This window comes from Pan troglodytes, chromosome 1 (assembly GCF_028858775.2).
Source record: "Pan troglodytes isolate AG18354 chromosome 1, NHGRI_mPanTro3-v2.0_pri, whole genome shotgun sequence".
In the NCBI taxonomy this organism is placed as follows: Eukaryota; Metazoa; Chordata; class Mammalia; order Primates; family Hominidae; genus Pan; species Pan troglodytes.
In genome coordinates, this window is record NC_072398.2 from 99,224,973 (window position 1) to 99,249,040 (window position 24,068).

The following is a 24,068-nucleotide window of genomic DNA, read 5'->3' on the forward strand; positions in this document are numbered from 1 at the left end:
TTGAGCCTTATTTACCCTGTCAGCAGTTAAAAACAATTTACTGACATAGATCTTATTACCTGAAAGGGAGAGTAAATACTATAAATCAATTGAGTATTTTTGCTAATAGGAGATTTTTTACGGGGTTGAATAGCCTTAGATCTTTTGTATTTGCTTTTAAAATACATAGTCAGGCATATTTAAGATGTGACTCGTTCCTACCCCTTTTCTTGTTTTCTTCTTTTGCCAGACTTTTATCTATGTGATAACAGATACTTGAGGATTGAAAATACAATTTTCTGAATCAGCTAACACTTGTTGTGCACCTACCATAAGGGACTGGCACTGTTATTTAATTTCGTCTGCCAAGACTAAATATTCTCGGATTTTTTGACTAGGAACTCAGCTGCTTCCTGGAACTCAGCTCCTTGCTGTCACAGTCTTAAGCATTTTTAAATGTTTTCTGCTAGGTAATGCTCACAAGAAATCCTTGTGCCTGTTATTAGGCTTCTAACTCCAGAATAAGCACCAGTCATCCTAGGTATGGCCCATGATGATAGTAGTAAACATCTTCTAATGCTTAGCTTCTTCCATGCTTATCCTATCTTATTCGTGGCCACAGCTCGTCTGTCATAACTTCTGACCTGGCTGGAGAATAAAGGGAAGAAAACTTTACTCTTTAGTAGCAAGATCCTAGCCTGAGTTATACTAAACATTTTATATAACACCTCATTTATACTCATAGCAATGCCATAAAATAGATACTGTTATGCAACCTTACAGATTAATTCATTCAAAGTATGTATTAGTGTGATTTAGGCACTGTTTAAGGTCCTGAGGATGCTATAGTGAATGTCAAATGAAGTATCTGCTAAGCAATAGAGACGTTAAATAATTTACCCAAGGTCACAAATCAAGAAAGTAACAGGTAGGATTTAGATATAGCTCTAACGGATTCCAAAAGGAATGTCTGCAACCATTGTTACATTATGCCACTGTTTACATATATTGAATGTTCTCTGTGAATATATAAAGGCATAAAAATAGGTGGAACCCCAGTTTTTTTTGTTGTTGTTGTTAAAAATGGTCTTGATGAATCCAAGAAAGAAATGTGCCTTGGTGCTGAAAAGCATACTTGCACAATAATGCTTTTCCTCTCTTCCCCTTGCCTCTCCCTTCTCCCTCTCCACTCACTTGTACCTGGGTATAAACTGGACAGTGTGACCTGCTTTGGCATTTGAATGTGTTTGTGCTTTGAGAACTAGGAGAATGTTGTTTGCTTGTTTCTTTTTGGCTTCCTGAAAGTTCGTGCCTGCTTGCAGGTTCTTTCTTGTAGCACAATGGTGAGTAATGTGTTGTTAACATTGTAATGTGGTCATGCGAGTTGGAATTTTTTTTGTTTTCCCTCAGTTCTCTCTGATGAGTATGCAGGTAGGGACTCTTGAGTCAAACTTGCCTGCTCAATTCATTCAAATAGAAAAAGCTTTCTGTATTCAGAGGACTAGAAAAGAGTTTTGAGGTTGGAAACAATACCAAGATCCAATGTCTTTTGCCCAGCTGAAATTCAGTTTTGTTAGCATTCTAGGTTTATTCTTTAGCTTGTGCTATCTAAGAGAGGACTTGTTTTAGATTACGGCCACTATTACTGTGTGCCATACCTGAGATGTGTGGTCTTTACTCTGGAGTTAGAATCTTCAGAACAGGTGCAAGGATTTATTTTGAGCATTATCTAGTAGAAAGCATAAAAAAAATGCTGAAGACTTAGAGCGAGTAGCTGAGTTCCAGTAGGAATTGAGTTCCAGTTAAGTTCTAAGGATTAATTAGGTGGGATCAAGGTTGCCAGTGTTTTTTTTTTTTTTTTTTTTTTTTTTTTGAGGTGGAGGTTTGCTTTGTCAACCAGGCTGGAGTGCAGTGGCACGATCTTGGCTCACTGCAACCCCTGCCTCCCAGGTTCAAGCGATTCCCCTGGCTCAGCCTTCCTAGTAGTTGGGATTACAGGCACGCACTACCATGCCTGGCTAATTTTTGTATTTTTAGTAGAGACAGGGTTTCCCCATGTTGGCCAGGCTGGTCTCTAACTCCTGACCTCAAGTGATCCACCTGCCTCAGCCTTCCAAAGTGCTGGGATTACAGGCATGAGCCACTGTGCCCGGCCAAGGTTGCCAGTATTAGAACTGTCTGGTATTGGAAAGCTAATCAATTTAGTATTGGGGATCCAGGAGTATCTGGGCATGGTTCATGAGGTTAGCGAGATGATTTATGTGGATGTATCTAACCCACAAGTAATGCATGGTACTTGGATTAGGTGCACAATAAACGTTAAATCTTCAAAAGGTCCTTGAATGCTAAATGTTGTCAGTTTGTCTTTCTAGAGCAGCTTCTTTATTGTTAGTATTCCTTCTGTAGAAGAATATTTATTAAGTATTTAACTGTAGGTAAAGCATTTGGGAAAAAGATTGAGGTAAACAAAGATTTATAGTGTCAAATTCTTGCTGAGACTGTAATCTTAACATTTATACACTGAATCAATTAGACCTAGCATTTAAGGGGATAATTTACAGGGAAATTTTTTCTGTGATGTTTGCATTGCTAGAGTCAGTCCAATGCTTTTTTGATAGAAATAACTTCTTGAATTGAAAATGCTTGCTCTTCAGTTCCAGTTAAATTGGGTTTGATTAGCCAGGCATGGTGGCATTCGCCTGTAGTCCTAGCTACTCAGGAGGCTAAGGCAAGAGGACTGCCTGAGCCCAGGAGTTTGAGGTTACAGTGAGCTATGATCGTGCCACTGCGCTCTAGCCTGGTTAATAGAGCAAGACTCTTGTCTCTTAAAAAAACAAAAAATTGGTTTTTTTTTTTTTTTTTTTTTTGAGATGGAGTCTCGCTCTGTCACCAGGCTGGAGTGCAGTGGTGTGATCTCAGCTCACTGCAACCTGACCTCCGCCTCCCAGGTTCAAGCGATTCTCCTGCCTCAGCCTCCCAAGTAGCTGGGTTTACAGGCGCATGCCACCACACCTACCTAATTTTTGTATTTTTAGTAGAGACGGGGTTTCAACATGTTGGCCAGGATGGTCTCGATCTCTTGACCTCGTGATCCGCCCACCTCAGCCTCCCAAAGTGCTGGGATTATAGGCGTGAGCCACTGCGCCCGGCTGGGTTTGGTTTTTGATGTTTGAGATAATTGCCTATGATATTTCCTTTTATCCCCTCTTCATTTTTTTCAGTGAATGAGGTAATACATTTGAAAGTATTTTATGAACTGCAAAGTTAGCACTTGTTATCACCACCACCACTACCAATAATAGTGTTAAAAATAATAATGGGATAGGACTCACTCTTAGAAGGGTTGGTTTCTTGGATTAATTTCAAGAAGGCTCAGAACACAATGAGATGTTTACCAGATGGCTTGTGTACTAATTGATACCTTTTGTAGTTTTTGTGGAAAGGAGAAGGAAAAACAGAAACCTTCACTGAAAACTTGGCCTATGTAATTGTGGTCATTGTGAAGCATTGCCCATACTACTTGTACCCACTCAGTATGGGGCAAGAAAGTTTAAACAGGATTTACATGTTTGACCCTAGAGGCTTAGAGTACATTCTATTGGAAGCATCTGTCTGCACAGGAAGCAACTCATCCCAGTTTTGGTAAGATCAACCACATTCCTATAATACAGATATTATATAATAGATATTTTAAAATGTATCGATGTAGATCAGTATCTGCTTGTTTTCCCAGATTAGTAAGATTAAGGAAACAGTGCCTTTGACCAAAATATTTGGTTAGATATTATCATAAAAAAACCTTTACAGTCAATTTCTGATGATTGACATTCTTGGAGAGGAACACATGACTTTAATAATCCAAAGGAGTAAGTTGTTTAATAAATTTGTTTAGTAAATTGAAAAAGCCTCTCACCTTTTAAAATTTCCTCTTCATCTTTTTCTGTCTCTGGTGTGGCACTTAATAAACCTTTTGTTAAATAAAGAAAGTTGGCTGATATCTATCTTGGGGTTTTCTCTGGAACCAGTCCATTAGATGAACTTTTGGAAAGCAGAGATAACGACTTATTGGCTGATGCATCCCCTTCACTTAGCAGCCTGCCTGGCATTAAGAATGCGTTTTGAATGATTGAGTCAGGATGTTAAGGTTTTCATCAGGAGAGAATTGCAGTGACCTGGGCACTACTGTACTGATGGTGGGCCTTTCTCAGGGGAAGAGGAAATATTGCCTTCCTACAAATAAACTTGAATAAATGTGAATGTGAGGAAAGTTATTGCTTTGATGCTTTCAGGCTGTATACTTTCTTTTTTTTGAGACAGTCTCTGTTGCCCAGGCTGGAGTACAGTGGTGCGATCTCAGCTCATTGCAGCCTCCACCTCCCTAGTTCAAGCGATGCTCCTGCCTCAGCCTCCCTTGTAGCTGGAATTATAGGCACGTGCCACCATGCCTGGCCAATTTTTGTATTTTTAGTAGAGATGGGGTTTCCCCATGTTGGCCAGACTGGTCTTGAACCCCTGACCTCAGGTGATCCACCCATCTTAGCCTCCCAGAGTGTTGGGATTACAGGCGTGAGCCACCATGCCCGGCCAACACTTTTGGCTAAGGAGAAGTAATACAGTATGTTAAAAGTTGGTGGTTTATTTCTCTCTTGGTTTTATGTTTTGTCCTGTTCAAAATTTAGCTATAGGCCAGCCCGGTGGCTCACGCCAGCAATCCCAGCACTTTGGGAGACTGAGGCGGGTGGATCACTTGAGGCCAGGAGTTTGAGACCAGCCTGGCCAACATAGCCAAACCCCGTCTTTATGATACAAAAATTAGCCAGGTGTGGTGGTGCACACCTATAATCCCAGCTACTTAGGAGGCTGAGACATGAGAATCACTTGAACCCGGGAGGCCGAGCTTGCAGTGAGCCGAGATTGCACTACTGCACTCCAGCCTGGGTGACAGAGTGAGACTCTGTCTTAAAAAAAAAAAAAAAAAAAAAAAAACCACACACACACACAAAACAATTTAGATATAGCTGTGATTTCTGGATGGTGTATGATAAGTAGCTTCAAACTATCAGTAGAAGAGAAAAATTATCCTGATGTCACACATAATTTTGTCCTACCCTCTTGCTACAAAATAGTTATAACATTAGAAGAATACTTACAAATTCAGTTATACCTTTAGTAGTGATGAGCAAAACATAAATGATTATTTGGTTTTGGCATGCCTTCATGATTTTCTTATTTTGAGACGGAGTCTTGCTGTGTCGCCAGGCTGGAGTGCAGTGGCGCCATGTCAGCTCAGTGCAACCTCCGCCTCCCGGGTTCAAGTGATTCTCCTGCCTCAGCCTCCTGAGTAGCTGGGACTACAGGTGTGCACCATGCCCAGCTAATTTTTGTATTTTTAGTAGAGATGGGGTTTCACCATGTTGGCTAGGATGGTCTCGATCTCTTGACCTCATGATCCGCCTGCCTTGGCCTCCCAAAGTGCTAAGATTACAGGCATGAGCCACCGTGCCCTGCCCCATGATTTACTTTATAGATGATTTCCTTTCCTAAATATGGCTTGCTTAAGTGATTAAATTTCCTAGGTATACATCTTTTTCTTTGGTATGCATCTGTAGGAGTAAGAGATTTAGCTGGGTGGCTGGGGAAAGGCAGTTTTTGTGAATAAATCCACAAAGTAGATCCCATGGAAAATTGAGGGCTAGTGGTACATGTGAAGTCAAGGAAAGATTACTGGAATGGGAGTAAGCAGATTTATATTCGGTACTCAGTTTTACTATAGTTAGCTCTTTGAATTTGGACAAGTCACTTAATCTCACTCTCTAGTTCTGTGTGTTGTCATCTGTAACTTGAGGGTATGGAATAAAAATAATCTCTGATGTTCTAGTTCTAAAAGTTTATGATTCTAAAGTGTCAATCAGGAAAACAGACTGACTTTCTGTACCTCACCACCAGGTTTGTTCTACATAAGACCCAAATGTGAAATATTAATTATATAAATGAAGTATATATTCTATGTTCCCAGGTAAACTAGAACTATCAGATTGTGTTATATGCTTGTAGCTAATTTTATGTGCATAAATAAAAGAGACTTGGTTTCTTCTAAAAGAAAAATTATTATTATAAAAGGTACGATCAGTAGAAATGAGAGGGCCAAATAGTGCCCAGGATACACTGGGTTAGAGTTTCTGCTTTTTAACACCAACCTGGAAAATGTGTGTGCGTTTGTGGGGTTGATGGGAGGTGGGGAGGATAGTAGTGGCTAGGAGACAATGTAGTGAATATGGATATTATTTTAAAAAACAAAATAGAGTTATTTAGCCTGTGGAGTTTGCACGTCTAGACTGATCTGGTTTTGCTATAAATCCCTAGAAAACTGATATGAGCCCCGCATTCTAAGTCCGAATACATAGGCCCAACCTCTGTGCTATCTGGGTATCATTTAAGCTTTGTAAACTTTTTTTTTTTTTGCGACGGAGTTTCGCTCTTGTTGCCCAGGCTGGAGTGCAATGGCGCGATCTCAGCTCACTGCAACCTCTGCCTCCCAGGTACAAGCGATTCTCCTGTCTCAGCCTCCCAAGTAGCTCGGATTACAGGCATGTGCCACCATGCCTGGCTAATTTTTTGTATTTAGTAGAGACGGGGTTTCACTATGTTAGGCTGGTCGCAAACTCCTGACCTCAGGTGATCCACCTGCCTCGCCCTCCCAAAGTGCCGGAATTACAGGCATGCGCCACTGCACCTGGCCTAAGCTTTGTAAACTTTTCTATGTGTATGTGTTTTCCATCAGAATAGATGGGATTAAAAACCTCAAAAAGTATTTAATTTGAAAAATGTTTATTATGAGGTTATTTATGAAAGTGCTTTAAAAACAAAAAATTATAACAGAGAAGCTATTAGTGAACGGACAGCTATACAAATATAAGTTATATTTATTCATATAGACCTATTTATACATCTTGATGGGACAAATTTGAAACCAGTATGTAACTCACAAGCCTATTTTAGGTGTAGATAACTCTCAATTATCCACATATACGGACTAGCATGAATAGTTTAGAACCACAAATATTTGCTAGGCATCTACTATGTGCTAAGCAATGTGTTAGGCCTGTTTAGAATGTTTTCAAGTATAAAAGAAAGGTGCAGATTTCAAGAATCTTACTTCTGTCTTGAACGTACTCTTGTCCTCCATCCTGGTGAGCTTTTACACGTCCTTAAAGGCTTGGCTAAAAGTTTAGAAGCTTCCCTAACCCACCTGGGTAAACTGGTTGCTTCTATATCTCTTCCTACCCCAATGGGCACTAATAACATGTTTATATTTCTCTTATCAGATGAGAGTGCCTTGAAGGTAAGACTGGGATATCTCCAGGCCCCATGGCAGTGCCTGGTAGATGGTAGACCAACTTGGTAAATTTTGAATGAATGACTGATAGTCAGATTGGAGAGTTAAAATGTGAGTATCAGGAAGGTCAACTAGTATCACAAGACAGTAAATAATAACAGCAGATGCCAGGTGGATGTTTTGAATACTGGGCCTGTAGATCAAATGAGATTTAAGTATGGCTAGCAAAGATGGAACTATGGAACTTAAAGATGGAGAATTTTAAAAAATGACAATAGTAATAAGAAGTATCCATCTTTTAACTGAATTACATAATTTTATAAAAGACAAATTTCCCTCCCTCCCCCTGCCCTCCACCTTCTTCTTTTTTTTTTTTTTTTTTAACAGGGTCTCACCCTGTCACCCAGGCTGGAGTGCAATGGCACTATCATAGCTCACTGCAGTTTTGAATGCCTGGCCTCGAGTGATCCTCTTGGCTCAGCCTCTTGAGTAGCTGGGTCTACAGTGTGTGCCACCATGCCCAGCTAATTTTTGTGGGTTTTTTGTTTGTTTTGTTTTTTGTAGAGATGGGTCTCACTGGGACTACAGGTGTGTGCCACTGCACCTGGCCCAAATTTCTAATTGTTCTGAGGCTTTTTTTTTTTTTTTTTTTGGACAGAGTCTCACTCTGTCACCCAGGCGGCACGATTTCGGCTCAGTGCAAACTCTGCCTCCCAGGTTCAAGCAATTCTCCTGCCTCAGCCTCCCGAGTAGCTGGGATTACAGGTGCCCACCACCACGCCTGGCTAATTTTTGTATTTTTAGTGAAGACAGGGTTTCACTGTGTTGGCTAGGCTGGTCTTGAACTCCTGACCTCAAGTGATCTGCCCGCCTCGGCCTCCCAAAGTGCTGAGATTACAAATGTGAGCCACCACGCCCGGCCTGTTTTGAGGCTTTATAAGAAATTAATTAGTACTTGTATGCTGAGGGAAATTAATTTACCAGAAGAAATTTATGAAGTGGATTAATTTCCTGTGGATAACCAAGAGTAGACAGTATAGTAATTTGAATTTTTTTCTTCTGTTTCTCCCCTTGAATGGAAATTCTGTAATTTATAGTGAAATGACTAAAGAAATCAAGAAAGGGAGAGAAGATTGTCAGCTACTGAATAAATGTTTGAGAATTGATTCTAGAGAGATAGTGTGTTTTGCTATTAGCCTAGTCTCTTGATTTATAGTGTTTTTTTCTCTTGTGTGAAAAATTCAATAATTAGAATCTTTAATAGGTCAAGTAGAACTTTTGTTTTTGCAGGTTATTCTTTTAAAAGTTGAATTTGTTGAGAGCCCAAACCTTGGACTATCCTTGGCCTTAGTTGAAAGGAATAAAACAGTTCATTGTGTGTTGCAAATAGACATGCTGGTCTGGATCTAAAAAAAATAAACATTGACATGATTCTTGTTTCTATTTAAGCTACTATTGTTGTGCCAATATTATAATAACAGACTTTCTGTATGACTCTCCCTGCCCCCATTTTCCCAAAGATTACTTCCCTTTTGCAAGTCTTCCAAATTATTAAATTTCCCAAATAACTGTAATTTAAGGAGCCTTTATCAGTAGCACTGAAGAGACAAATGCCAATTTCCAAGTTCTCTGTTCACTAGTCCCTGATCTTTATATTACCCTTTGGTTATTGATGGGATTTGTCTGTTGGAGTTTTATATCAGGCCTGCTGTTTGTAGGCCTGATACAAAACTAGAAATTCTTGAACAAATAGTTAAATTTTTTTCTGACACACACACATACTAGTGGTAGTGATGAAGCCACCAGGGGCTAGTTCCTGAGACCTTAATGTTGTGTATCCACAATAGCATATGATAAACAAATAAATTGTTTTGGGAGTGGTTATATGATTGAGTTGAGATTTTTTTTTTTACTCCATGTTTGACTTAGGGGGAGAAAGTAGACATTCCCGAAGTATATCCTGCATTAGAGGTAGAAAACAACCCAGAAGTATGCAGGGTGAGTAGAAGGATATGTAAACATTTCCTTCCAATAATCAAAAAAATAGATAATATACATGAGATTAAGAGACTATTACAAAATCTTTGAACCTGGAATGAGTAGAAGTAGTAAGAGGTACAGGTGGGGGAGGTAGGATTGGTAGATTAAGACATTGGGATTCCAGTAAATATGTATGAAATTGCTGTTCCTGGAGATTTGGGAATGAATGAGTTATGTAGCTGTATACATCTAGGAAGGGACAGATACTTTTCTTTTGCTGTTATTTTTGAGAGACCATCTGGTGGAAGGTACAACTAAGGGACCCCCTTTAGGATATTTTCTTGAAGGCTTGAGTTGAAAGACACTGGATTGGAAATGATGGGCTGGGCACTGTGTGTATGTGTCAAGACTCTGTTTTGGAAATGGTTGTGGGACTGAAGGGTTTGTTTGGGAGGGGTAGAGGAAGCTTTTAAAGGAAAGATACAGGGAGGGGGCTATGTTGGGCACCAGTGGAGTGAGAGTGTATGGAAAGGAATTGGGCAGAAAGAAGGCAACTGACAATTGTTGAGGATTTATTGTATATCAATAAGCTGCCCTAAGGCTTCACGTATGTTATTTAATCCTAACAGGAGGGCTGAAATGCATACATTTCCCCCATTTTATACATGAAGAATCTGAGGCACAAAATGGTTATATTACTTACCTATGATTACACAGCCCTTAAATAGTAGCTCTGGGATTGGAACCAAGATCTGTCTGAATCCAGAGCCAGTTCTTTCTTCTGACGTGGAGTTGAGAGGAGTTAAAGCAGTGAGGGTGGACTTCCACATGGTGGACTGCCCGTGTTTTCTTAGTCCTCCTCCCTGGACAAAATGTGGCATGGTATGTGAGCGTATGTTCTCTGGAGTCAGCTGGGCTGGGTTGATAAAAATCCTGGGTCTGCCACTTTTACCTGTGTTGCCTTGGGCATATTACCTAACCTCTGTGAGCTTTAGTATCTTCATCTGTGATGTGGAGTAACAATACCAAGTTCTCAGAGTTGTTTGGAAGTTTAAATGAAATAATATCTAAAGCTTTAAAACATATTACTTTCTTTCTCTTCTTACTTTGAGACTCATCTTGTTACTTCTGGATTGTAACATTTAGTGTTATATAGATCCCTTTAGAGTAGGATTGGTCTGGATTCAGGACTAGATCCACAGATAAAAGAAAAAAGAAAAAATATAGTAAAATTGGTCATATTTTCTAAGAAGGTTATATTTTGTTTCTTTGACTTGAAGGACCCATATTAACTAAAAACAAATTGCCAAGACAATTATTCATCTCTCCCTCCCACCTAATCAAGAATTATGTGAAAGTTCTAAGTGCCTCTGTCCCTCCTCTTTCTCTCTGTCTGGATTCCTTGGGACTGACATCATAGACATGGAGGAGTCTCTGACTTTGTAAAGTTTTTGACAGTCTTGAATGTTGTGGTTTTCCAGTGAGTTATGGGAAGAGTTGGAGAGGACTCAAATGCAGCTCTAATGCTTCAGTGGAATCAGGAGATGGTTAGAGAGTGAAACTCTGGAAGCTTTGGGGGATGTTGTAAATGAGAGAATGTACGGTCAGTAGTTTCTCTGGCATTTTAATAGAGGGTTATTATCCATGGTCTTTAATTTTGGGTCATTTTTCTCTGTTATTAAGTAAGTTGGACAGTTGGAATATGCAGACCGATTTTAATATTACTCTGAGCTAAACAATGTTTAGGAAGAGAAATTTGTTGCAAATAAAGTCGTATAACAATCTTAAACATATGTCTTTGAGATGAGTTACTGTTTTAGACTTGTCTGTGTACAACACTGATAGACTATTAACAGTACCGTGTGTGTGTGTGTGTGTGTGTGTGTGTGTGTGTGTGTGTGATGGGGTACCATACAAATATACTTCAGTTCATCTGAACAAAAATTGAGTGCCTGCTGTGCTTGGATGCTGGGGAATATTGGATGAACAAGCCAAGATTCCTGCCCTCAAATTGTTCCTGGTTTAGTGGGGAGACAAACATGTAAATAAACACAACTACCATGCAGGTTGATAAACATTATGGTAGAAGTAGCGTACAGGGTGCAGTGGGGGCACGAAGAAAGAAGTGGGCAATTTAGGAAGTCAGAGAACTTTTGCAAATGAGGTAGTACTTAAGTTAGTTTTAAAGAAGAGGTGAGAATTCACCTGCTACACCTAGGAGTTACTCCAGTTAGAGGGAACAATATGTGCAAAGGGACTGAGATTTGAAGCACATAGTACACTTCGGGAACTCCCAGTACAAGGAAGGGAATGATGGGAGGTAGAAAAGGCTGGAGAATTAGGTAGAGCCAGATCATGAGGGGCCTTGTTTGTCCTGTATAGATTTTTTTTTTTTTTTTAATACAGGGTCTCACTGTGTCCCTCAGGCTGAGTGCAGTGGTGCCATCATGGCTGACTGCAGCATCAACCCTCTGTGCTCAAGTGATCCTCCCACCTCAGCCTCCTGAGTAGCTGGGACTACAGGCGTGCACCTCCACACCCGACTAATTAAATTAATTAATTAATTTTTTTGTAGAGATGGGTTCTTGCTACATTGCTTAGGCTGGTCTTAAACTCCAGGACTCAAGTGATCCTTCCTCCGTGGTCTCCCAAAGTGCTAAGATTATAGGTGCAAGCCACCAGGCGTGAGCCAGCATGCCCGACCCTGTATAGGAATTTTTTTGTTTGTTTGTTTATTTTGAGATGGGGTCTCGCTCTGTCGCCCAAGCTGGAGTGCAGTCGCATGATCCTGGCTCACTGCAACCTCCACCTTCCAGGTTCAAGTGATTCTCCTGCCTCAGCCTCCCGAGTAGCTGGGATAAAAGGCACACGCCACCACGCCTGGCTAATTTTTGTATTTTCAGCAGAGATGGGGTTTCACCATGTTGGCTAGGCTGGTCTTGAACTTTTGACCTTAAGTGATCTGCCCGCCTCAGCCTCCCAAAGTGCTGGGATTACAGGTATGAGCCACTGTGCCTGGCCTCTGTATAGGAATTTGAGTCTTAGGCTTTAGCCATTGAAAATCCATTGAAGAATTTAGAACAGTGGGATGTAATACTATAATACTGGCATTTTAAATTGCTCATAGTGGTTGCCTGTGGAGGCCAATCAATTGATGGAGAGAGGTAGGGGGAGGAGTTAGGGAGCTATTTCCTGGGGTGCAGGTTATGAAAACCTGAGATAGAATAAAAGAGCTGTAGCCTGTGGAAGGTTTTGCAGGGATTTGAGAGATATTTAAGGTAAAATTAGTAAAACTTAGTGAAAGATTATTTGTGTGGATAAGGCAAGAGAGAAGTCCAGGGCGGCTCCCTGGCTTGTGACTTGGATGATTGGGGACTATTTGCTACAATAGGCAGTACTGGAAGAGGAATAGTTTGAAAGGATGGGAGACAGAGATGAGAGAATAAGTTCATGTTTTTATATACTGAATTTTAAGTGCCTGTATGATTCCCAGGTGAGGTGGAAAGAATTTGGGGGTGCAGATACATTTGGAGTCATGAACATTTGGGTGCTTAGGGCTGTGAATGAAGTTTCAATGAGAAGATGGAAGGCCTAAGGCTGGAATGGTGGGTGCACTAAGTTTGGTTCAGGCACAGAAATGGGAGTCCACAAAGACGACCAAGACACAGGGCCGGAGAAGCAGGAAGAGTGGTCAGTAAGTATCAAATGCTACAAAGAGAGCAGAAGTAAGGATGATTGTGATCATCTTATATATAAGCCAGTGCCATTCTCTTTCTGCAGAAGCCTATTTTTGTAGGTTGAGGACAAGGAGATTTGCAGGGAAGAGGAGACTAACTGCCAACAAATAGGAGCAGGGGAGGAAACCTAAAGGAACCCCTCTTGCTTTGCTTTGTAATTTTTTTTTTCTGTGAAGTAGGAGGCAAGGTCATTTGACAGGAGTAAGGGGGAGGTGATGTGGCTTGGGTGGGAGGCTCAAGGAGCATGGTGAAGATATGGGATAGTAGCTCAGAAGATTGATTGAGGTACTAAAGTTAAGCAAAGATAGCAGTGTTTCAATAAAAGCAAGGTGGCTGAATAACATGTTAGTAGTCATATTGCTCTGCAAGGTTAGCAGGGAAGTTAGAATGTGGGATCCATCCAAGTTGGACAGATGAAATGGATAAGGGAACTAAATTTTCACAGGAAAGTAAATTAGGTGATCAATTATTGGTTTTACTTTGTTAGGTAAGAAGAGATAAAGTGGAATCTATCCATTTTTCTCAACCTTCACTGCTTTTATCCTGATTTAGCTCTATTTTGCAAGAATTTTCTAATCAGTTCTCTCCCTAAATCCACTGTGCTTCTTCCAAACTCTTCACATTGTAACCAGGGTGATCTTTTAACAATTCACATCTGATTATGTTCTACCTCTGCGTGCAACCTTTCAGTGGCTTCCCATTATATTTAAGATCTCAAATCTTTGACAGGGTCACTAGGCCCTCTCTTCATCCTCCTGTAGCAACATTCTCATCTTTATGTTCCTTCCTGCCACGGAAGTTTAGCGCATGTTTCCTCTGCTTGGAGCGTTCTTCCTTTCCCAATTTGTCTCTCCAATTGCTGCTTAATCTTAATTAATCTTAATTCGTAGATGAAACATAATTTCCTTGGGGAAGCTTTTCCTGACTCCCTATAGGAGATAACACTCCCTTCTCTAACATTGCTTTATTATAATTGTTTGTGAAAATATTTGAAAAGATTATGAAAGGCAGAAATGTTAGATGAATTGTGCAGGTGGTTGTTGAAATTGCTCAGGAAGATGGTAGGATTTTGTGGTTTTTTCCTCCATGCTGGAAGCTTTTGAGGATAGGGATTGTGTCTAGTTCACTGTTGTGTTTTTACTCATGAGCATAGTGCCTCACACAAAGGCACTCCAAATACTTTTGTTGAATTAATGAATAAGGTGGTTAAGAGACTGGATGTCTTAGTGAGCAGGCAGGTTTAAAAGTAGAGAGGAGGCCGGGCGCAGTGGCTCACGCCTGTAATCCCAGCACTTTGGGAGGCCAAGGCGGGTGGATCACGAGGTCAGGAGATCGAGACCATCCTGGCTAACACGGTGAAACTCTGTCTCTACTAAAAATACAAAAAAATTAGCTGGGTGTGGTGGCAGGCGCCTGTAGTCCCAGCTTCCCAGCTACTCGGGAGGCTGAGGCAGGAGAATGGCGTGAACCCGGGGGGCGGAGCTTGCAGTGAGCCGAGATCAGGCCACTGCACTCCAGCCTGGGAGACAGAGCGAGACTCCGTCTTAAAAAAAAAAAAAAAAAGTAGAGAGGAGAAGCTGGAAGGAGATGAGGTTGTGGCCAGAGTAAAATGTTTGAGTTTAAGATTTAGAGGTGGAATGGTTTCAGGAAATGGCAGGGTCCAGGTTTGAGTTGTTGTTGTGGAGGTGGTCTTAGTATTAGAAGAGGTAATGAAATTCTAAGGCAGAAATGTTAGGCGAGTTGTGCAGGTGGATACTGAAATTGCTCAGGAAGATGGTAGGATTTAAAGTTATTTAAGTGCCTTTGGTCCCAGCTACTCAGGAGGCTGAGGTGGGAGGATTGCCTGAGCCTGGGGGGTGGAGGTTGCAGTGAGCCAAGATCAAACCCCTGCACTCCAGCCTGGGTGACAGAGCTAGACCTTGTCTCTAAATAAATAAATAAAGTTATATAAGGCAGGTGATAACTTTACTTGATAAATACGAGAGATAGGCACAACCTTTTCCTATGGTGAACAAATTAAATGGTCAAGAATCAGGGGAGTTCCAGGAATCAGTAATGCATCCCCTAGTATGGTACAGTGAAAGAGCATGGGTTCAGACTATCTAGGTTCAGACTTTTGGCCACCTACCTGACTTTTGAAGTCTTTTTTTTTTCTCTGTTTATAAATTGGGAATAATGAGACCTGCTGCAAGAGTTTTGTCATTAATGAGTAAGAATTTTTTTTTTATATTTATTTATTTATTTAGAGATGGAGTCTCGCTCTGTCGCCCAGGCTGGAGTGCAGTGGCGCGATCTCGGCTCACTGCAAGCTCCGCCTCCCGGGTTCACGTCATTCTCCTGCCTCAGCCTCTCGGGTAGCTGGGACTACAGGCATCCACCACCATGCCCGGCTAATTTTTTGTATTTGTAGTAGAGACAGGGTTTCACCGTGTTAGCCAGGATGGTCTCGATCTCCTGACCTTGTGATCCACCTGCCTCGGCCTCCCAAAGTGCTGGGATTACAGTCGTGAGCCACTGTGCCTAGCCGAGTAAGAGTGTTTTTAGAAGTGCTTAACTAATATTAACTTGTTAGTTTTTATTCTTGACTGCGTCATTACTTCAAGATGGTCTGGAAGTGGAAGAAGGGGTGAGAGGCAAAGATGGCAGAAGCGAATTTTGAACAACATAATTTATTCAGCCTGTTAAGTTTATACAATGAGGTCAGCACAAATATTTATGAATGAATATAGGTAGAAGCAAGTACTGATATAAGACAGGATTTTGTAAAATAAGGCCACTGTTTGGCTCATAACAACATCATGATGTTGATCTACAACAAATGTTTATGTAAAGAAATGCTTTGTCTAATAATTTTGCATGAAAATTCCGTCATCCTTGGGAAGTAGATTTTATTGTCCTGGAGAACAGAATCAAAACCGGTATGTGAAAGTTATAGTTGGGGTGTGAGGCTGGTGATAGCGTTTGTTTTAGTTTAGAAAAGCATTTTCTAACAGTTAAAGCTGTCCAGTAATAAAGTAGACATTATAGCAAAGTAATGAGGTCCCTGTCAGACCTTGTATCCAAGTGGAGACTATGTGATTTGTCAGAGATGTAATAGAAGGATTCTTGCATGGGGGCAGGTATTTGGATTAAGTAATTGCTAAAGTCCCTTTCAGTTGGAAGATGATGCCAGGTGAGAGCTGTCTTTACACCATTCAGTTAACAAATAGTTGAAAACCTCCTCTGTTTTATTTGAAAGGTTGAAAGCCACTGCTTTTCTTCTTCTCCCCCTCCCCCTCCCCTTCCTCCTCCCCTTCCTCCTCCTCTTCCTCCTCCTCCTCCTCCCTGAGACACAGCCACAAACTGTGTGTTTGGTTTGCTTTTTTTTTTTTTTTTTTTTGAAACAGGGTCTCACTGTCGCCCAGCCTGAAGAGTAGGGGCACAATTGTCGCACACTATATAGCCTTGACCTCCCAGGCTCAAGCAATCCTCCCACCTCAGCCACTCAAGTGGCTGGGACTACAGGCACACACGACCATGCTTAATTAGTTTAAAAAAGGTTTTTAGAGACAGGGTCCCACTGTGTTGTCCAGGCTGGTCTCAAACTCCTGGGCTCAAGTGATCCTCCTGCCTCAGCCTCTCAAAGTGCTGGGATTACAGGCATGAGCCACTGTGCCCAGCCTAAACTTTTTGTTTTTTTCGAGACAGAGTCTTGCTCTGTCGCCCAGGCTGGAGTGCAGTGGTGCCATCTCAGCTCACTGCAACCTCCGCCTTCCTGGTTCAAGTGATCCTTCTGCCTCAGCCTCCCTAGTAGCTGGGACTAGCCGCCACACCCAGCAAATTTTTGTATTTTTAGTAGAGACAGGGTTTCACCATGTTGGCCAGGCTGGTCTCAAACTCCTGACCTCAGGTGATCCACCCTCCTCGGCCTCCCAAAGTGCTGGAATTACAGGCGTGAGCCACTGTGCCTGGCCCAAACACTGTTTTAATCATTGGTTTGATATCTCCATTTGGAATTTGAAAAGCTTAAGCAAGGTATTAGTGGTGATGTAACAAAAGCTGTTGTTCTCACCTGTTGGGTGGGGTTAGGTCAGGGTCCACAGCATGCACCTGGAGACATCAAATGTAAGAATGTGCTGTTAGGAAGTTTGGCTTAGTGCTTCAAATTTTTGCTAAAGAGCAAGGCATTCTAGATAATGTTGAACCTCTAAATTACTTTGTTAAAATGTTTTTTGAGAAGAATAGCCTGTGTGCTGTGTTGACATGTGAGATCTATGATGCCATAACACTAGTTTTCATTCACTTCTCTCACCCAGAAGACTGTCTGGCTGTGAAATTGCCTGTATGCCCATGGCTTAGTCAACTCTTTTCCTTTTTGCTGAGCACCTGTTTGTGATTAGTATTTTGTGTACTTATTGTATATTTCTCACATTCTTTCAGAAAGTTATTAAAATGGCTTTACAGTTGCGTTGCTTTTTTTTAAAGAGAGAAGATTGAAATTTATTTTGCAGCTATACACTTGGTTTTGGATTATTCATGTATATAAGTTATTTGAGCTGCTACCACTTCCTCTGACCTAAGGCTGTGGCTAAAATGGGTTTGGAGAAGAAATTCTTGCCTGTACTGGGGGGTAGGGGGAGGATTCATTCATCTATTAATTCTGAAGGAATTTAATTCCTAATTCCTGAAGGTAAGGGACTTGACATTTTGAATTTGAATTTGACATTTGAATTTGACATTTTGAATTTGAGGTATCTTAGACCAAAAGTTCTTTATGTATTAGTAATTCTTTCTGATAATTATGATGTTGAAACTCAGGTAAATTTAACATTGACAATATCTAGAATGATAGATAGTCAAAGATCATAGATCATGAGGCTATAGTGAACTGAAGAAGTTTATTTTTTAAACCTTGAAAGTATCTTATGAGTCATCTAATCCAAGTCTAGATTATAGAAGGGACAACTGAAACCCTGTAAGTAATTTGACCAAAGTCACCTAGTTAATACATATAGGTGTATGTAGGTAAACTCATGTAGTGTGAGGGAGGTAAGAGTTGTAACAGCATGGTTGATGTCCCTTTAGAAAGGAGAGTTTTTAAAACTTAGAAATAGAATGGTGATAAGAAGTGCCCTAGAATTTCTGATCTGCTAAGCTTCAAATTGGTTGGTTTGTTGGTAGCTGATATGGAAATTGGCTTAGTCATTGAATCATTTATTCATCAGGCATTTGACTACCTACCATATTATAGATGCTACACTAGATGTTGGAGTTACAAAAATGAAGAAATCGTGTCCCTGCACTCATGGATCTCTTGTACTATTAGAACAGGACAAGAGAGAAAAATTTCTATTTTGCCATCTTTCTCTGTCCCAAAAAAAAAAAAAAAAATCCAGTGTTAGCAAGTTAGTGACCTGCTGGTTTTATAACCCACAAATCTTTTTTGTTTATTTGCCTTGTCACTTTTTGCCTTCAACAATTATGCCTTGACCTTTCCCAAAAGGCAGGGGATTGGTGGGTATGGTAGGGCAAGTGTACCTGGCAACTTAATGAATGAGTCTTCTATAGAAAGCTGTAAACTTGGCAGAATTTGATCAGAGATTGTTCTTCACTCTGTTATTGCTTCCCTCTGACTTTTAACCTCAGAGGAATGTTGGATTGGTGCCAGGCTGTCAGGTTAGGGACATAGTTTCTGCCAAAGTCTGAAAGAAGAGATCTTTTTCAGTTGAACTTATTTGACAGTCATCTGTCCTGTGTGGAGAAAGACGTGTTTGGAGTAGATGTGTTTCCTGGGTTCAAGAGGTTAATGGACAGAGATTGAATCTTGTTATGAACCTTTTGGGTCCCCACTCTGCTTTGTGGAATAACTTATTCTTTAATTTAATTTAAGTTAGTTTTTTGAGACAGTCACTCTTTTGACCAGGCTGGAGTGAAGTGGCGTGATCTCGGCTCACTGCAACCTCTGCCCCACGTGGGTTCAAGGGATTCTCCTGCCTCAGCCTCCCGAGTAGCTAGGATTACAGGTGCCCGCCATCATGCCTGGCTAATTTTTGTATTTTTAGTAGAAACAGGGTTTTGCCATGTTGGCCAGGCTGGTCTCAAACTCCTGACCTCAGGTGATACACCTGCCTCGGCCTCCCAAAGTGCTGAGATTAAAGGCGTGAGCCACCGCACCTGGCCTAATACTGTGTTTTGAGTAATTTTAGCTATCAGTTTACTCCTCTGCTAGTATCAAAACACTAGTCAACTCTGAAATTATCCAGTGTATAGTAATTGTTCATTCACTCAACAAATATTTATTGAGGGCCAGTGTGCCTAGCACTGTGCCAAGTGATACATGCAGGGGATACATTAGTGAAGGAGACATACAAGTTTCCTGCTTTCAAGAAACATATATTAGAGGAGATGGCTAGACAGCAACTAATTAAAATAATTTGAGAGTATTCAAGTGCCAGGAAGGAAATACACAAAGGTGCCATGTTAGAGACTATTGCAGGTGGGGAGTTCTTTAGGGTGGTAGCCTGTTGCTTCCTTCTTTAGTTTGGGTAAGCAAACTCATGGTAGAAAAGCAGTACTCAGGGAAAGTACAGGAAAAGCATTTTTCAGAGTGGTATTACAGGTTACTGGTTAATGTAGATGTTGAGATGTTAATGAAGAGTTAGGAAATAAAATGTTACTCTTCATAATTTTAAAGTGCTGTATTTTAAAATTCAACTGAAATGAATGAGCTAGGATAGTTTCCCCATTTGGTTAGGAAGCTGCTGACATGGGACTGTGATTATCCTGTTCCAGTGTAATTTGAGCCTTATGTATTTATTTATTCCTCAGGTGGAGGCCTGAATTTTGATCTATGTTCTACCTACATCCAGCTGGCTGAAAGTACTTGATGATCACATGACCCTGGACATGGATGCTGTTCTGTCAGATTTTGTCCGTTCCACAGGAGCAGAGCCAGGGCTAGCGCGAGATCTCCTAGAAGGTGAGGAGTTGTAGGGGAGAATGAGAAAAGAGAAAGTAAAATGTGGTATTTATCATTAGGATGATTTGGACCATTTAAGGTGATCAGGAAGATACTTTGTGTATGTTAGGCCCTATAGTTAATTCTAATGATATACTTTGTGTATAACCCGTCATAATTAGAAATTTTAAAATCCCTTTTTCACCTTGAACTTACTGGGGTAGTTTTCTCCATTGTCAGTTTATGCTCAGGCAATGCAAGTGAAGTTTTATATTAGTCCATTACAAACATAATTTTGTTTTATTTTCATTTATTTATTTATTTTTGAGACAGAGTCTCGCTCTGTTGCCCAGGCTGGAGAGCAGTGGCATGATCTTGGCTCACTGCAATCTCTGCCTCCCAGGTCTAGTCAATTCTCCTGCCTCAGACTCCTGAGTAGCTGGGATTACAGGTGCCTGCCACCACACCTGGCTAATTTTTGTATTTTTTAGTAGAGATGAAGTTTTACCTGTTGGCCAGGCTGGTCTTGAACTCCTTACCTCAGGTAATCTGCCTGCCTCGGCCTCCCAAAGTGCTGGGATTACAGGCATGAGCCACTGTGCCCGGCCTAAAAGCATAATTTTAGATCTGTAAGACTTCCTCTTTATATAGAAGTGACTTTAGGGTTTTCATAATGGGATCATCCATGGTTTTGTTCTTTCCTTACATAACATACATTATGGGTAATTCTATGTTGAGTGAATCAATTTAATGTTTTCATTTTGCTGCTTTTGTTTACTTATATCTTTATACACATAAGTTTGAATGTTCTAGATTTTTTTTTTTTTTTTTTTTGAGACGGAGTTTTGCTGTTGTTGCCCAGGCTAGAGTGCAATGGTGCGATCTCGGGTCACTGCAACCTCCTCCTCCTGGGTTCATGCAATTCTCCTGCCTCAGCCTCCGGAGTAGCTGGGATTACAGGCATGTGCCACCACACTCAGCTAATTTTGTATTTTTAGTAGAGATGGGGTTTCTCCATTTTGGTCAGGCTGGTCTCGAACTCCCGACCTCAGGTGATCCGCCTGCCTCGGCCTCTCCCAAAGTGCTGGGATTTCAGGCATGAGCTACCATGCCTGGCTGAATGTTCTAGATTTTAAGGTCCTGAAGGGTTAGAATCATGTCCCTAGGATTCTGTTTAGAGTCACAAATTATAGATGAAAATATGTAATGACACAAACAGGCAGGCCTATGGGGAAGGGGCAAGTTCTTAGCATACATAGGTAATATTTTAAATTGCCAGCCCTTAGCAAGGTGTGACAATTAGACATTTGCTTGGCTACCCGTGAGGAGAGCATGAGTTTGGAAACAGAAGATCAGGGTTTAAATTCCAGTTTAGTAATTTAGTACAACTTTGTCCTTAATTTGCATTTTCTTTTTTTTTTCTTTTTGAGACAGAGTCTCACTCTGTCGCCCAGGCTGGAGTGCAGTGGCGCGATGTCGGCTCACCACAACCTCCGCCTCCCAGATTCAAGCGTTTCTCCTGCCTCAGCCTCCCCAGTAGCTGGGACTACAGACGCGCGCCACCATGCCCGGCTAATTTGTGTATTTTTAGTAGAGATGGGGTTTCACAATGCTGGCCAGGCTGGTTTCAAACTCCTGACTCGTGATCTACCCACCTCAGCCTCCCAAAGTGCTGGGATTACAGGCATGAGCCACCCTGCCCACCCTAATTTGCATTTTTAGTTTCTTCTCCTACTACTTTTCCCTATACTTCCTATGCAGCCAGGCCTGACTTGTCACCTCTTGGTGATCATGTTAGGTTACTTCCTCAGTCTGCAGCATTTCTTTCCTCTATTCTCCTCATCCTTCAAGATTCAGCTCAAATGTTTCCTCTTTCATAAAATCCTTAACCTTTCTGCATTCCTCTTATAACATGTGTTGAACACTTATGAGTGTCCAATATGTGCAGCGTCCTTGAGATATGTTATTTTATTCTCACAACCACCATACAATAAAGTTTTATTATCCTGGAGTTAATAATTTTAAAACCTGAGGCTCAGTGAAGTAGGATTTGAATCTAGGCAATCTGGTTTCAGAGTATGGCTGTAAGCAATTATGTTACAAATTATTGCTAGCATGCTCACATGTGTGCACACACACATACACTCATGCTGTGAAAGAAACGTTGAGGGTGCTGTGAGAGTGAAGAAAGAACCCTAACTTAGATCTAGAGTGCAGGAAGGCCTTTTCCGAGGAGTGATTTTTAAGCTGAGCCCTGAAGGACAAGTAGGAGCAGCAAGACAAAGGGATGTAGAAGAGAGTGTTTATGCAGAATAAACAGTTTATGCAAGGGTCCTAAGGTGCAAGAGAGTTTGGCACATTGGAGAAACTATTAATAATGAGGTAGTAAGAATGGTGCATAAGTGGTAGGAAGCTGGTGAGATAGGCAGGAAGCAGAAAATAGGGGCTCTAGCCAGGTGTGGTGGCATTCACTGTAATCCCAGCTACCTGGGAGGCTGAGGTGGGACGGTCGCTTAATTAAGCCCAGGAGTTTGAGACCAGCCTGGGCAACATAGCAAGACCTCGTCTCTTAAAAAAAAAAAAAAAGAAAAAGAAAGAGGCTGGGTGCAGTGGCTTATGCCTGTAATCCTAACACTTTGAGAGGCTGAGGCAGGCAGATCACCTGAGTTCAGGAGTTTGAGACCAGCCTGGCCAACATGGTGAAACCCCGTTTCTACTAAAAATACAAAAATTAGCTGGGTGTGGTGGCGGGTGCCTGTAGTTCCAGCTGCTCGGGAGGCTGAGGCAGGAGAATCTCTTAAACCCGGGAGGCAGAGACTGCAGTGAGTCGAGATTCTGCCACTGCGCTCCAGCCAGGGTGACAGAGTGAGACTCTGTCTCAAAAAAAAAAAAAAAAGGTTACTAAGAAAAAAAAAAAAGAAAAATAAAAGAAAAAAAGAGTGTAGGGCCTTTGTAGGCCATGATGAGGAGTTTAAATTTTATTCTAAGTTCACTAGGAAACTGGTGAAGGATTTTAATCAGGGGAGTGACATGATTGGATTTGAGTTTTTAACAATGTACTTGTAGAGAACACTCTGGCCAGAGAAGAAATGATTAAAACAGTTAGGAATATTGCCTTAGTTCAGGTGACAGATGATGATGTTGTAGACTATGGTGGTAGCAATAGATAGAAGGAGGTGGAATTAAGATAATTTAGAAGGAAAAATACAAAAAACTTAGGTGGGCGTGGTGGCACACGCCTGTAATCCCAGCTATTCAGGAGGTTGAAGCGTGAGAATCGCCTGAACCCAGGAGGGCAGAGGTTGCAGTGAGCCGAGATTGCACCACTGCACTTCAGCTTGGGTGACAGAATGAGATTCCGTTGAGTTCAAGACCAGCCTGGCCAAGATGGTGAAACCCTGTCTGTACTAAAAAAATACAAAACTTGGCCGGGCGTGGTGATGCACGCCTGTAATCCTAGCTACTCGGGAGGCTGAGGCAGAGAATTGCTTGAACCCAGGAGGTGGAGATTGCAGTGAGCTGAGATCATGCCACTGCACTCCAGCCTGGGCAACAGAGACTCCATCTCAAAAAAAAAAAAAAATTAGAAGGGGCATAAAAGGACCTCATCCTCATTTTCTCTCTGTTGCTTGTTTTTTCTTTTAAAAGTTAACTGAGGCCAGGTGTGGTGGCTCACACCTGTAACCCCAGCACTTTGGGAGGCCGAGGCAGGTGGATCACCTGAGGTCAGGAGTTCGAGACTAGCCTGGCCAACAGGGTGAAGCCCCATCTCTACTAAAAATACAAAAATTAGCCAGGAATGGTGGCACGCGCCTGTTATCCCAGTTACTCGAGAGGCTGAGGCAGGAGAATTGCTTGAACCCAGGAGGAGAACGTTCCAGTGAGCCGAGATCGTGCCACTGCACCCCAGCCTGGGCGACACAGCAAGACTCCATCTCAAAAACAACAACAACAACAACAACAGTTAACTGATTGTATTTCAATAGGACTGTTTGATTTGTGTTTTGTTTTGTATGAGATGGGGTCTCACTCTGTCACCCAGGCAGGAGTGCAGTTGTGTGATCTCAGCTCACTGCAACCTCGGCCTCCTGAGCTCAAG

At 41.5% G+C, this 24,068-nt stretch overlaps 1 protein-coding gene across 11 annotated transcripts in view; it reads left to right on the top strand.

The window, feature by feature from the left end:
* The window catches only part of OTUD7B (OTU deubiquitinase 7B), a 73,007-nt gene that overhangs the window by 13,334 nt on the left and 35,605 nt on the right, over nucleotides 1–24,068 (top strand). For 5 of the 11 annotated variants that reach the window (XM_016926178.4, XM_016926191.4, XM_016926184.4 and 2 more), the window contains exon 2: nucleotides 19,840–19,990. The exons of 2 other annotated variants lie outside the window; for them this stretch is intronic. In XM_016926178.4, coding sequence (XP_016781667.1) covers nucleotides 19,906–19,990 — 85 coding nt within the window. In that variant the 5' untranslated portion in view covers nucleotides 19,840–19,905. Of the gene's footprint in view, nucleotides 1–17,081; nucleotides 17,702–19,839; nucleotides 19,991–24,068 lie in introns of those variants that run through there. 4 more of the 11 variants (XM_054670277.2, XM_054670276.2, XM_063814319.1 and 1 more) reach the window with 4 other exon arrangements.